This window comes from Branchiostoma floridae, chromosome 19, assembly GCF_000003815.2.
Source record: "Branchiostoma floridae strain S238N-H82 chromosome 19, Bfl_VNyyK, whole genome shotgun sequence".
Lineage (NCBI taxonomy): Eukaryota > Metazoa > Chordata > Leptocardii > Amphioxiformes > Branchiostomatidae > Branchiostoma > Branchiostoma floridae.
This window is the reverse complement of record NC_049997.1, coordinates 7,799,811-7,813,728: the sequence shown is the minus strand read 5'-3', so window position 1 is coordinate 7,813,728 and position 13,918 is coordinate 7,799,811. Positions and strand designations below refer to the sequence as shown.

The window sequence follows — 13,918 nt, the reverse complement described above, 5'->3', positions numbered from 1 at the left end:
GAATTAATCCGATCCACTTTTTACACACAGATTAAACATCTTGACAAACAATAACATAATTTATGCTTTGCGATTACCTCAAGATATCCAACATATTATAAAGAAATGATCTGAACAAACAACGAAGTAAGAAATCTTACAGTCTGGCCCTTCCCCCTCCTCCAGGTCCAACATCTGCTCGTGCAGTTGCCAGTAGGGGATCAGGAAGACCTTCCCAAGAATGCCAGGGCTGAACTCGTTCTTAGGCGCGGTGAGAGCCAGTCGTGTGACACCGTAGCACACCGCGACTACCACCAGCACGCTCAGGAAAAATACCACGTCTCCGACCTTGGAATGAAGCAAACATACAACCAATCGTTAGAATTACCATGAGTAGAAACACTGACAAATGTGTTACGTGAGAAGCCATCAGAACGACCGCACTTCGAAACCACTACAAATTTAAGGTTATTCATATTTTGGTGCAAAGGTACAAGCTTCTCAATACCAAGGTAAATGTTCAAAATTCACCATGTACTGTAGCTAGTTCACCTTGTTTTTCAAATGTTTTAAAAGGTGATTCATTGAACCCCTCGAGCTTCACAATGCCTGTGGACGTGTGGCCATTGGTACGAAATGTTAGAGCAATTAGGACTTGGCATCTCAATAGATGGTGCAAAACTATATTTCGAAAATTCAACGGTTGAGCTAACTTCTTATAAAAGTAAAGACAACAGGAACATAGCATCTTCCGGATCATGAACAAAAACAAAGAATCTCATACTATCATTCAGTTCACCCTAGTCTGTGTGTTCAGTCCTTTTTCAACCTTCCTGGCCACTTATATCTCAAAATGAAGGCACCTTTTTTTAGCCAGACTTTTCTATTCGCACCCTCGCTTCTGTTTTGGAGAAGTCAAGCCCAACCTGTTTAGAAATAGCCAACTCTAGTATTACAGTAGAATATTGTTCATAACTGTCCATTTTCGCTTGTATATCTACTATGTTTATACCATGTATTTGCAATTAGCCCTCGGGCACGAACTTGCATGCAAATAAACTTCTTCTTTGTTTTAAATCAATCAAATCAACATAGCCTTACACAAGTAAAGATGACACAAACATACCATTTTCCGGATCATGACGATCTTCGGTCCCATGTTCTTACTGAGATAGAACATGGGGATGATCCGAACACACAGGAAGATCAGAGTCAGGCAGTACAGGATCCGGATGATCTGGAAGTTCTGCTTCTCGAAATCCCGATCCATACACAGGCGCACGACGAAGGAGATCTGGAACAGTCCCACGATGATCACGTCCAGAAAGTTCCACACGTTGGAGATCCACGTTTGGATCAAAACACGTTTATCCACCTGGAAGTATGAATGAATGAATGAATGAACTTTATTGCACGACATTTGTACATGGTATAATTGTAAGGCAACGGTGATAAGTCAATTAATACAATGACTCGTCTAAGGTCTATAACTACACACATGTATAGTACAGGAATGTGAACATAAATGGCGTATTGACATAGTGTAATATACAAGTTGAACAAGTCGGTATGTTACTGTACAATAGATTCTCTCTTTTTTAGAGCATTACATATGTATTGGCCTAAATACGAAGATATGTACCTCGTATGTAATGATTTGCATCTGTAGAAGTTCATCTGCAACATTTCGAACACATGATATTTCTGTCCTCCAAGACGCCGACTAACTCTACAGTAAAACGTAAAAAAATGGGGCCCGAGGTAGTTTGCAGGCTGTATTTTGGAGGTACTTTCGGGCCCCGTGTGACACCATGAGTCTAAGGGCTATTTTTGGAACGACTGGACCCCTGATCGGCCAAATTTGCTGGTGATATTTGCTGTTAAGATACACCTGGGACCCAGCTAAAAATTCGATGTTTGTGACACCAAACCATGCATAAAAACACTGAAAGTTAGACCGCAATCCAAGAATCTACTGGTGGGACAATTTTAGTGACTTAAGAGCCTCGCCGGGCCTATACCCTCTACGGGCACCGGTGTAAATATGGCCGTAGCATTACTCCATGTATACGACTTGCTGTCAGTCGCCCCGCAATGCACTATACATCGAATGCGGTGATAACCCATTTTTATTTTGAGATCATATCTAGTTCTGCGATCGCAGTCTAGTGCAATGGGGGGGGGGGGGGCGGTTGTGCTTACAGCGCTCTATGTTAAAGACCGAAATACTATGTCCATGTGCCTCCGATATAATCCACTTTAGGGTATATTACATACGTCCTCTTAAGTTAGCTTCATGATAATATTGCACACTGAACTTTAGCGCAATAGGCGTGCTTACCAAGACAGCACTCTATGTTAAAGACGGGAATACGATGTCCATGTGCTCGCGATATAATCCACTTAGGGTTATATTACATACGTGTCTTAAGTTAGCTTCATGATAATATTGCACACTGAACTTTAGCGCAATAGGGCGATGCCGTACGGAGCTCAGTTTTAATTTCAAGCTGGGGGTATACGAGGGGGGATCAATAAGTCCTCGGCCTCATTCAGAAATAATAAACACAACTCAGATTGAGGTCGCAGCTCAATTGTCCAAGTTTTTTGTCCTTCTACCTATCGTACAGGTATACCTATCGTTACTGGGTTTCGCCTGCAAAGTAATGATAATTTGAATTTTGGTACACATTCATATAAGACTTTTTACTATGCTTCAAAATCTGAGTTGTGCTTATCATTTCTGGGTCAGGCCGAGGACTTATTGATCACCCCTCGTATGCATCTCGCCATCGATTATGTCTAGCGTGTGGTCTACATACCATTTCCCGTATTTCTTCCAGACCGAGAACAGCAATCCAGAACACCATCAGTCCCTCCGCCCATCCCACTGGCCGCTTACTCAGGGGCCGTAGCTCAAACAGGACCATATAGCTGAAGATCAGGATCAGGAGCACATGTGATACCTACGGGAGTGGAATGGAAGGAAGTTAGGTTTAAAAAAGTTAAAGCCTTCCCGCGCCTGATGGCGCATAGGGCGACGCCCATCTCTGTTTCCTTAGCCCTGGGCCACACAACGCAATCACTACAGCAGGGGGCTAGCCCACTGGTAGTGGTGTGTGTTCAACTTCCATACTCTTTCCCGAATGCTGAGTGCTAAGTAGAGAAAGCAGCATTACCCACCAGGTCATTGCACCGGAATGGAAGGAAAGGTTATCTAAAAGATTGAGTTCCCTGTCTAAGAGGAAAGATTCGGGTTAGTACAGGAATGGAAGGAAATGTTATCTAAAAGCTTGCTTTGCCTTTCAAAGAAGAAAGATTTGGGCTGATGCGGAGCATACAGCACGAGTCAAGTACAGGGTCCATGCCTACCCTTCTCGATATATATATATATATATATATATATATATATATATATATATATATATATATATATATATATATATATATATATATATATATATATAAATGTGTTGGTTTCTTTTACTTGAAGTAGTTTGGGGCTTGAGGCTAACGCCTAAAGCTCTCCCATACACGGGGACACTCGTGGCCGGCATTACACCTATTTGAAATGACAATGCTAAACAACTGTAAATTTTGCGTGGTAGCTTTCATTGCTCTTCACATGTCAATTGTGAAACGATGTTGATCAATTAAAAATGCATCACTCAAAACGTTTTCTGCTTTATATGTCCGTCTTTTCCTTTGGGGGTGTGTGTGGGGGGGGGGGGGAGACTAATGCTTTAACTTTTTGTTTTTTTATCAATCTCGATGCTCAGTTGCAGATCTATTTATGTTTCATTTTCTATGTTATATAAGTAGCGGCGAAGACATAAGTTGCATAGCATTTAGTCCGTCCCTATCTTGTCTTGTCCATAGGAACAAAACATAATGCTCTCAATGTTGGGGACAGAGGACAATTATATATAAAAGTATAACCGGGTTAACCTTGCACTGCTCATGAAGTACAAAGTGCATATACGAAATTGAAACAATCCCTTGTCCTTTACAACCACAGCAATGAGCAATGGGTATCAATCTTTCTTCTTGCCATCGCACAGTGCAACAACGCCACCTACTGATTTCACATAGCACTCCATGTCACTCGTACAACATAACGTCCTGGTCTCTACTTTAACCTCTGGTCGGGGTTAAGACGTAAACCTGCATTTCTATTTGTGTACTTACTTCATGTATCCTTGAGCTTACTTTACAGACTATTATGTTTATGTGGTAACCAGGAGATTTCAATTCAAACCACATGTGCCCTTTATATAGATTAAGCTTTACCACACACACTTTTTTGCTTAGCGTCTATATGTATTTGCTTTACTCAGGTGCAGTCCATGATTGGGATTACATTTTCAAGGCCATCCCACTGGGGACTTTATAATATACAGGTGAGGGGCGGTTCTTTCTTACTCTCTTTTGTTTCAGGCGTGTGATTTTCTCAGCACGTGGTTACTTAGATTTTGTACCGATCGACAAAAAAGGTTATTGAGTGAATGAGTGAGTGAGTGAGTGAGTGACTGAATGACTGAAAGTGAGTGAGAGTGAGTGATTGAGTCAGTGAGTGATGGAGAGAGAGTAAAGCCCCGGTCACAAGAATCGTACGACGTCCTTGCGATGGCATATTACGCCTATCGCACGATGATCACAGTGGATCGCAGCTAAATCGTAAGCAAAATCAGCCATCGCAGAGCATCGGATGATGTTCAAAATTTTTCCAGCGTCGTACGATTTTTCACCTGTGTCTCTTCTGTATAGCCGTCTGACCGTTTTTGTGCTTCTTTAACCAACAAAATGTGGACATAGCTGTTGAATACCTTCCTATAATATCTTTAACTGTAAAAATAAATTAAAAAAGACCATGATAACAAGAGTATTACAAGCAAAAGTTCAAATCAAGCGTGAGTACTGGTATGGTTATCTCGGCCTGCTTGCCGGCTCTACGTGTCAGGCTCTTTCGAATATTGTATCATGATATGCTATCAACAAAAAGATGCCATCATACAAAAATCATATTATAAGCATTATATCATATATATTTCCGACTCATAGAGCCTGCCTTTATGTTTGAGTTGTCCCCATGGTTTACGATTATGGTAAACTGACCCAAGACCGACGAGAGCTGAGATTTGATCTAATTATCAACTCACGTGCATGAAGCGATCAAACAATTGTCTGCATCACCTGTGCGGGGCGCGCTGTTCTCTGGTTGCGATTGTGGCAGTTGCGACTGATATATTTTCCCTTTTCGTCAATATCGACAATATCAGGGAAAACTGAAACCATCACAACATGCTAAAAATTCATAAATCTAAAACCTCATCAGTAGACAAAAATTGCCGTAATGAAGTCTGCTTTGGGGGCAAATAAAATCTTACGACGATAGCGAAATTTTGAACATGTTCAAAATCCATTTCAGTCCTATTTTTGTCATAGGAGGCTCCCCGATTTACTACGATTTACCTGCGATTGACGCAAATACGCTCAATGACCTCATCGTACGATGCACTACGATCCTTGTGACCACGGCTTCATATATTTAAACCATTGCTTCCGATTCTTCCCCGACTTACGACGTACTGCGCTTATGCCGCGCATAAAACCTCCATCGCAGTCAATCGTACGATTCTTGTGACCGGGGCTTAAGTGAGTGAGTGAACGATCTGGCGAGTGAGTAAGTAACCAGGACATTTCAATTCAAACCACCTGTGGCCTTAAAGCTTAAACCACACACACTTATTACTTAGCGTCTATATGTATTTGCTTTACTCAGGTGCATTCCATGATTGGGATTACATTTTCAAGGCCATCCCATTCGGGTCTTTTTAATATACAGCATCTCTCTTGTTGCAGGCATGTGATTTTCTCAGCATGTGGTTACTTAGATTTTGTACTGATCGACAGAAAAGGTTACTGAATGAGTGAGTGAGAGAGTGACTGACTGACTGAAAGTGAGAGTGAGTGATTGAGTGAGTGAATGATGGAGATAGAGAGAGAGAAAGAGAGAGAGAGTGAGTGAACATGCTGGCGAGTGAGTAAGTAACCAGGACATTTCAATTCAAACCACCTGTGGCCTTAAAGCTTAAACCACACACACTTATTACTTAGCTTTTATATGTATTTGCTTTGCTCAGGTGCAGCCCATGATTGGGATTACATGTCTAAGACCATCCCACTCGAGTCTCTACATACAGGTCAGGGACTGCACTTCCTTACTCTCTCTTGTTGCAGGCGTGGGATTTTCTCAACACATCGTTACTTAGATTTTTTACCGACGAAAAGAGAAGTTATCATGAGTGAGTGAGTGAGTGAGTGAGTGAGTGAGTGAGTGAGTGAGTGAGTGAGTGAGTGAGTGAGTGAGTGAGTGAGTGAGTGAGTGAGTGAGCTAGAAAATGAATGATTGGTGTTGCATAGCGTAACAGTTTGAAGGCTATTTGAATGTTTGACTCCCTGATATTCCCCAACGATGTGCCCTTGGCAAAGGCCATTTACATGAATTTCCTCAATTCGCTCAAGTAAAATGAGTATCTAGTTTCGGATATAGACGTCTCTTGGATAGAACGTTAAATGGAGGCCTCGTGTTTGTGGAACACCAAATCACGAGCACATAAAGAACCCACCACCCTCGAAAAGATATGGGGACTATGCCGGTGTGATCGAGTCAAATTTTAACCTACATTACTCGTAAGTACTCTCCAAGCAGAGTTTAGGCTCCGCGGCTTTTGTTTAGTCGTTTTTATCGGACTTTCTATTTTGTCATTTTTCTTGAAGTACGCCAGCGAAACACAGCAAGATAAAATAAAAAAAATAGAAAGACCGATAAAAACGACTAAAAAACGTTTTAAAAAAGTCGGAGCCTAACCTCTGCTTGGAGAGTAACTCTTAAGTACAACTCTGGTATGGTACACCACAAAGTGTTCAATCGGATATGTAACACAAACTAAAAATGAACAGATGACAGTTTTCGTACCACGCTGTGCATGAACTTGGTGACAGGCGCAGTGAAGTAGAACTTGACCTTGTCCCACAGGCTGAGTTCATGTTCATGTTCGTGTGCCGGATCCTCTTCTTCAACGTACTCCAGGAAAAACAGCACCGGGGGACAGATCGTCGCAGCCACCAACTAAAGGTGAGAAATCATCATTAAGTTAAAGGTTCCCAAACTCATGGTTAATTTTCTTTTACAAAAAAAATGACAAAACAGTTAACAGGTAAATATTATCTGTTACTGTAACTACAAAAATTACTACTTAAAAATGTTCAACTGTCGGAACTCGGTACTATAACGTATCAAATGACTTATTGTGTAAACATGTCGTCAAAACGAAGTCTCATTCGTACTTAGTGGTATCTCACTGTACTTGGGGCACCGGTGCGGTACTACGGGGTTTGTTCACTGTGGCACTGTTGTGTTTTTTCATATATAATTAAGGTATGGCGCAATACGCAAAAGTATGACTAAGAAGACAAACAATATACGCAAAACGTAAGAAATAAATCGTTCTTTATCTTTGAAACTCGTTGAATAATCTTTCGATCCCCGCAATGCCGCACTGGTGCCCCAAGTGCAGTGAGATACCACCTTAAGGTGCACTCTCACTGGACGTGGGGCACGCTTGTGGCATTGCTGCGTTCGTTCACTGCGTCACTGTTTTGTTATTTTCTCCGATTTTTATCATTTAGATATTGCGCAAACAGCGCAATACGTAAACGTATGACATAGAAGACTACAGAATACACAACAAGTAAGAAAATTGGTTCCTTATCTCTGAAACTCGTTGAGTATCTTCCGAACACCACAGTGCCGCACTGGTGCCCCAAGTGCAGTGAGATACCACCTTACCAGTTATACTATGCTTACGTTGTATGATTGTTTTTTTTTTACTTTACCATTTGTAAGCTAAGTTGTGTTAATATTTGTTATTTCTCGCTACCATTTATGTTATTTGATATCGCATTGATTGCTTTTATGTTGCATGTATGTACGGGGTTGCCCCCCAGGGAACTTTGAAAAACGCCTAAACTGGCGATATGTAACCCTGGTATAATAAATATAAACAAACAAACAAACAAACCTTCCAGGTTGGCGTGTGGCTGGCCATCCTGCCCGTCCAGATGTTGTTCAGCGTGAACTGGCAGGCGGCGTGACTCATGACCTCCATGTCCTCGGCCATGTCGACGGCGTCCAGCGGGGCGATGTGGACCCAGTCCCGCCGCTGCCTCACCAGCACGTCCGACGTCTCCTTCTTGTCCAGCCGGTAACACTCTTTGATCACGAAGAAGGCGAGCTCTTGGTACTCCCTATAATAAATGACGATTTAAAACACAGCTTAGTAAGAACAAGCTTTTGTGCAAAGAAACAAGAAAAGAAGATTTAAATGAAGATTTTATACATCGATTTGTAATAACGATGGCTTTTGTGCTAATAAAAAAGAAATGGGTAAGCTTTAGATTATGATTTTAAAACTCCGCTGGGTAAGAACAAGGGCTTCTGTGTCAGGAAACAGGAAAATAAGCTTTAAATGAAGATTTTAGATACTAGTTGACAAGAACAGGACTAGTTCTTTCTGCACGAAGAAACAGCTTTATGTGCAAAACAGTGACGTGTGCACTTGCTAGTAATCTTTAAAAAATTGATTCGGGAATAGGGTAATTGCATTTTCCATAGCTCAAAAAGTGTTTCCACCTTTGCGTTCACTATTCGATTACCAGAAAGCACCTGTACTGCTGAAATAGTGTAACACTAGATTGAGCCTTGTAACAGTGTTTTGCATCAGTAAAGTAAGGTATAAGAAACTTGCTTGGACAGCTTGAAGAGGTCGGACCGCTGATCGGCATGGTAGATGTCGTTCGGAAGATGCTCGGCAGCGAACTTGAACATCATGCTAGCAACCAGACCAGAAACTGTGAAGAGTGTACAGTGTTCTTGCAGTTACACATCGTGAAAACAATTTTCTAGCATGTTTGATTGTTTGTTTGTGCCTTTATTTCAACTCGAAAAAATACTCCATCGGCCTTTGAGGCAATATAACTCTAAATTTGTTGACGACAAGCACAACTATGAGATGTACTTGTATACATAGAATGAGAGCAAGTGCTAGCCACATGTTTGTTTCACATATGGAGTGGACACCTTTGAAGCTAGAAAAAGAAATCTCTTTGTTCAGAGCAAGGCCAAGACGTGGACATTGTATCCAGTCGTCCGGCCGCATGTGGCATTGGAAGATTAAAAAGGAAACCATTTCATATGAGAGCTCTTTAGTACTAGAAACCTTGGGAATCTTCACGTGTTGTAATTCTAGATTAGACCGTAGTGAATTTAGTCGAATGTCCAAAACAGGGGGTATAAAACCAGAAGTTCCACTGCAGTACCAGAAAGGGGTGCTAAATGATGTCACGATTCCTTAAACATCTCGTAAGTGCTACCAACTACAATTAGTGAACTCTTGAGATTCTCACCGATCTGGTCCGAGCCTAAGTTCCAGAAGAGTCTAGAGAGTCGGACCCTGCCTGTGGCGATGGCCCAGAGGAGCAGGTCATGGAAACCCAGGGGACGGTCCGCATTATCATCATCACTGAAAAACGTACATCATATCTCTTTAGTCATGTCACACATAAATGAGTGATTGAAGGAAAAGATGAATAGTGTGATAATGTGGTTGTTGAATGTATTCGTGAACAACTTAATGAATGTTATCATTGTCCCACGCTTAAGATATCACCCAGCCTGTGTTTACACAATTTCTCGCCCTCCCAAAGAGTCGCAATTGTACGGTATGTCGCTAGGAGCGCGATCTTAGTCAGTCTAAGATATCACCAAGCCAATCTAATAGTTTATACAACACCGTATAAAAATCTTAAGAAGAAATACTCTTCCTTATTGCATGTATACACTATCACAATCTAAGTATAGTGTGATAAAGCGGAAGAATAGTTACAGTAAATCGGTTATCTTCTTACTATAAAAGACTAATTAACATCAGTATGTACAGGTTCAACTCTTACTTTTTTAAGACAGCTGTAAATGCAAATCGAGGTGTTAAGGGTGATTAAACATAAACATTGCAGAACAGAAACACGCTATAAAACACTGACAATCCTTACTATATATTGGGTATCTCGTAGTCCTGTATCAGGTCCTGTGAAATGACCTCCCCTAACACATGTAGGACGGTGTGGCCCTCGTACTTCCCCTGGTCCAGACATCTGTCCACCAGGTTGTTGAAGACGTACGCCTCCCTCTGCTTGGGTGTGGCATCTTCAAACGCCTAAATCACGCAAGGTATTAAGTTAGTGTCATTTTGCCTTTGTATACACGTATAACGTTATGACGTTTACAAACTTAATTTGGTCAATCATATTCCGTTGTTTCTCGGCCAATTTTATTGTATCATTACAATGAAAAGTGTGTTGAATCTTTTAAACACAAAACGAATGCCTTACAAATTAACAGTTTATTTTGCTTTGTTTATACATTATTGATATGCAAATTACATTTTCTACCTTATTTACTTTATTTATTATTATGAGTTTGCTTGTATCCCCAGTATGTATTTCTTTGGTTTGTTGTATCATATTTTTTTGTTCGATGTAGTAAGTTAATTTGAACCATTGTTTTATATTTATGTATGCAGGGCGCTTTGAAAACCACCCTAGAGGCGACATGTCGTCCCTTGTTAACTGAATAAAATGAGAATGAATGAAATGTAATTGGCACGTGCACATACCTTGTTGTACAGGTGCTGTAACGTGCCGCGGTTCAGGTATTCTGACAGCTGCAGTCCGCCATCCAGCTCCTTCTGAACAGCTTCCGGGTCGTCTGATAACAGAGCCTCATCCATGGTGAGACTGGTGAGTAAAACTAAGGCCATGTTTGTATCATTATTTGTAGTCTGTTTCTAATATAGACTCGATGTTGCACAGGTACAGTTTGATTTTCAAGAAACGATGCCGCTGCTACGCTTGAAGTTTCGTTCGACAAATATCGTAGAGTGGAACTCATTGTCACTTAGTGTGGAATGTGTCCTCACTACATAGCTTTAATGCGATTACGTGCAAAGATGAGCTGTAACAGGTCAGTAGTGTTAGGTACTTAAATATAATCAGCCACCACGCTTGCCTACGAAGGCTGTGCGTTGCCCCGTAGGTACTAGGTCAGTTAACTACCTCTAATGATCAATACAGGTACTACATCTAAAACCTTTAGTTTGATTTCTTATATAAGTCACCTTGTATATGAACATACAAGTCGATATTTTTGTCAATAAAACAGGCAAGACCTAGCAGGGGGCGTAGCTACACCTCATGTGTTAAACTTTGGCACGCAGGGGAAAGAGGAAAAACCGGTTCTCGAGGTTACTTCGTGTAGTCAAATGTCACACCTCCCAAATGTTTGGATCCGCCATGTTGTCATATTGACGAATCTTCCAGATTGTCAAAATAAATGATCTGACAAGCATTTTCTTAGTCATCCGATATGTATAAGAATAAATCACAACTTGGAAAATAACGCATCCATAGACAGGGGCGTTCTGCAAGGGAATGTTATTGTGTGCGGGTTAGAATACAAGTAACGATGTTTTTATGGTGTCTTACATGTAGCTCGGAGCTCTCAGTTTATAATTTATAAGTCGACTTCGTTTTGGCCTAGGTTGGAAACAGACACCTGGTTATCCCGTCACAATTATCCTTACGAAGCAGAACCCAGTTAGTCGGTGTGTGAAATGTAGCGTTGTTTATCAACACATTGCCGAGAGCTGTTTTCAAATTGTTGGTGTCTGCCAACCTGTTTGTCAACTAACTTAGGATACCGAAGCGAAACACATATACCTGTTTGTTAACTAGCTTATATCGTGCTTGGAGAAACAAATTTTAGTATCCTACGTTTAAGGTCGATGACTTGTGTGTGAAGTGAAGGTGGGAATAAGAACCGATGTCATTACACATAGTTGAAACTTCAAGTGGACAAGAAATATGCCGACTTACCTTTTGATACAGCCTCGTAAGTTCGAGAGCACCAGGAATTTTTGTAGAGGTTGTTTCACATGATGCAACTACGTGTCGCTACGTTTGAAATTCATACGCTATACTTGGTGGAAGGGGATTATTGTGGGTTCTGAAGTGTCAATGAAACTTAAGACTCGGCTATACTCAGCGCCACCTCTATTGCCTTCTTTGATTCGTTTATCGAGACTTGTGAACTTTGACCTCGCTATCCTTACCTGATTACACATATAATGCTTATCATGACATTGCAACGTGCATCTTATATTAATATTGGTCAGTGAAATTGAATGCCTCTAGATCTTACACAAGCATTTAACTGAAAAGAAAACCTTTTTTTTTACAAGCTTGCGACGAGAGGAATCAAGAAGTGCAATGTGTACTGAGAAATTCAGACTTCCATCCAATAAGCAAAGTTTGGTGGACATTGAATCGTGGCTTATTCTCCCGAACTAAGGACTGTAACATTTCTGAGGATAAAACTCTATTTGACCCTGAATAACAAGAACTTTTCTACACAGCTATGTTTTTATGTCAAAACCCACGTTTCGGTTACCGTTTGCCGCCTTCCTCTGAGCATATCTGGCTGGTTCTTTTGCGAACTACAGGTAGGTGTCGCTGGTAACAGATGCGATCCCAAACGCAAACGGTAACGTATATACACAATGTACACAGCTAGGTAGTTAATACGGTGTTTACAGTGCACACCACATTTGTTAGCAGCGACGACTACCTGCAGTACGTAAAAGAAAAGAAGGAAGAAACAGTCAAAGTTACCCAAAGGCTACAGACGGTCAAAACGTTGGTCTTATACATTAGAGCCTTGAACGACATGATGAAATGAAGTGATGAAACTGTTCACGGATGTAAGCGACCCTCCGATCCTGGTCATTGATCTTCCTACGCATCAGAGCTGCTCATTATCATATGTCAGTTCAAAAAGTGACCGTTACGTCTTACTTCCTGAGTGCGCCGCGCGTGTGGTCGCCCGGAAGTTGTATGATAATGTCAAAATGTACGTCTTTAATCGACTAATGGAATCATACGGCTTCGTTGCTTGGGGACGAGCATTTACGTCTTATGGTCGACGACGGCTCTAATCCTGTACCTTGCACAAAGATGGCGTTCATATAATTATAAGAAAGGTATAACTTTATCTTGAAAGTCCTTAATAAACATATCTTACGGTGTTCGATATCATGTCGTTGGCAACCATGCTGCATTGGGTTAGCGTCTGAACTGATTTTTTAAGATCTTCTTCAAAGGGCGAGTTACAGCTACTGGAATTAGAGCTTGTTATGTCCGTTCCATATGTGACCAAATGCATGTGTATATATACTATTGATTGTGAAATTAGTGTTGCAATGGAATGGAAAAGCTCATCTACATCGTTACGTTAAAAAAACACACAGATGACCAAGTTTTCAACCATCTTCATCTCTTTTTGAACCACTTTCCTGACGTAACCTACACTGAAATCGATCCTGTTTGAACAAGAAAAATGCAAAGCACGACTAAAGAGAAGTAAGTCCGATGATGACAATTTTAGATCACAATTTCATCGCTGACTACGTGTTAGACCACCGTGTTCTCGTTTTGAATTTTGTATGATTGTTGCGACTGGGTCAACTCCACTCTAATCAGTTAACCTTAATCAAAAACCTTCCCACGCATTTATGGTATATTGGTATATCTCCGTTTATCTAGCCCTTGGGCCATGACGATACGCTAGCGCTGCTGCATTGGGCAACATACGCGTCCCGATTATTCTCAATGCTAACGGAGAAAGCAGTATATACACATCTAGTCTTTGGTTACATCATATTGTGGTCTTCAATCCTACTCCCTCGGGTACGTATGTACCTCAGTATATCTGATTAGACACAGAAGGGAATGTAAGTAGACTGACTCGAGCCGACAGTAGTTC

At 41.1% G+C, this 13,918-nt stretch overlaps 1 protein-coding gene across 1 annotated transcript in view; it reads right to left on the bottom strand.

Annotated features, from left to right (window-relative positions):
• LOC118407171 (transient receptor potential cation channel subfamily M member-like 2) overlaps positions 1-12,189 on the bottom strand; it is a gene marked incomplete in the record, with an annotated part of 14,856 nt that extends 2,667 nt beyond the window's left edge. Inside the window, 10 exon segments of the mRNA XM_035807593.1 lie at positions 141-327; positions 1,106-1,354; positions 2,802-2,945; positions 6,959-7,111; positions 8,064-8,289; positions 8,790-8,892; positions 9,448-9,563; positions 10,093-10,256; positions 10,716-10,836; positions 11,974-12,189. Of these exon segments, the coding sequence (XP_035663486.1) occupies positions 141-327; positions 1,106-1,354; positions 2,802-2,945; positions 6,959-7,111; positions 8,064-8,289; positions 8,790-8,892; positions 9,448-9,563; positions 10,093-10,256; positions 10,716-10,829 (1,456 nt within the window).
• Between the last annotated feature and the right edge of the window lie 1,729 nt (positions 12,190-13,918).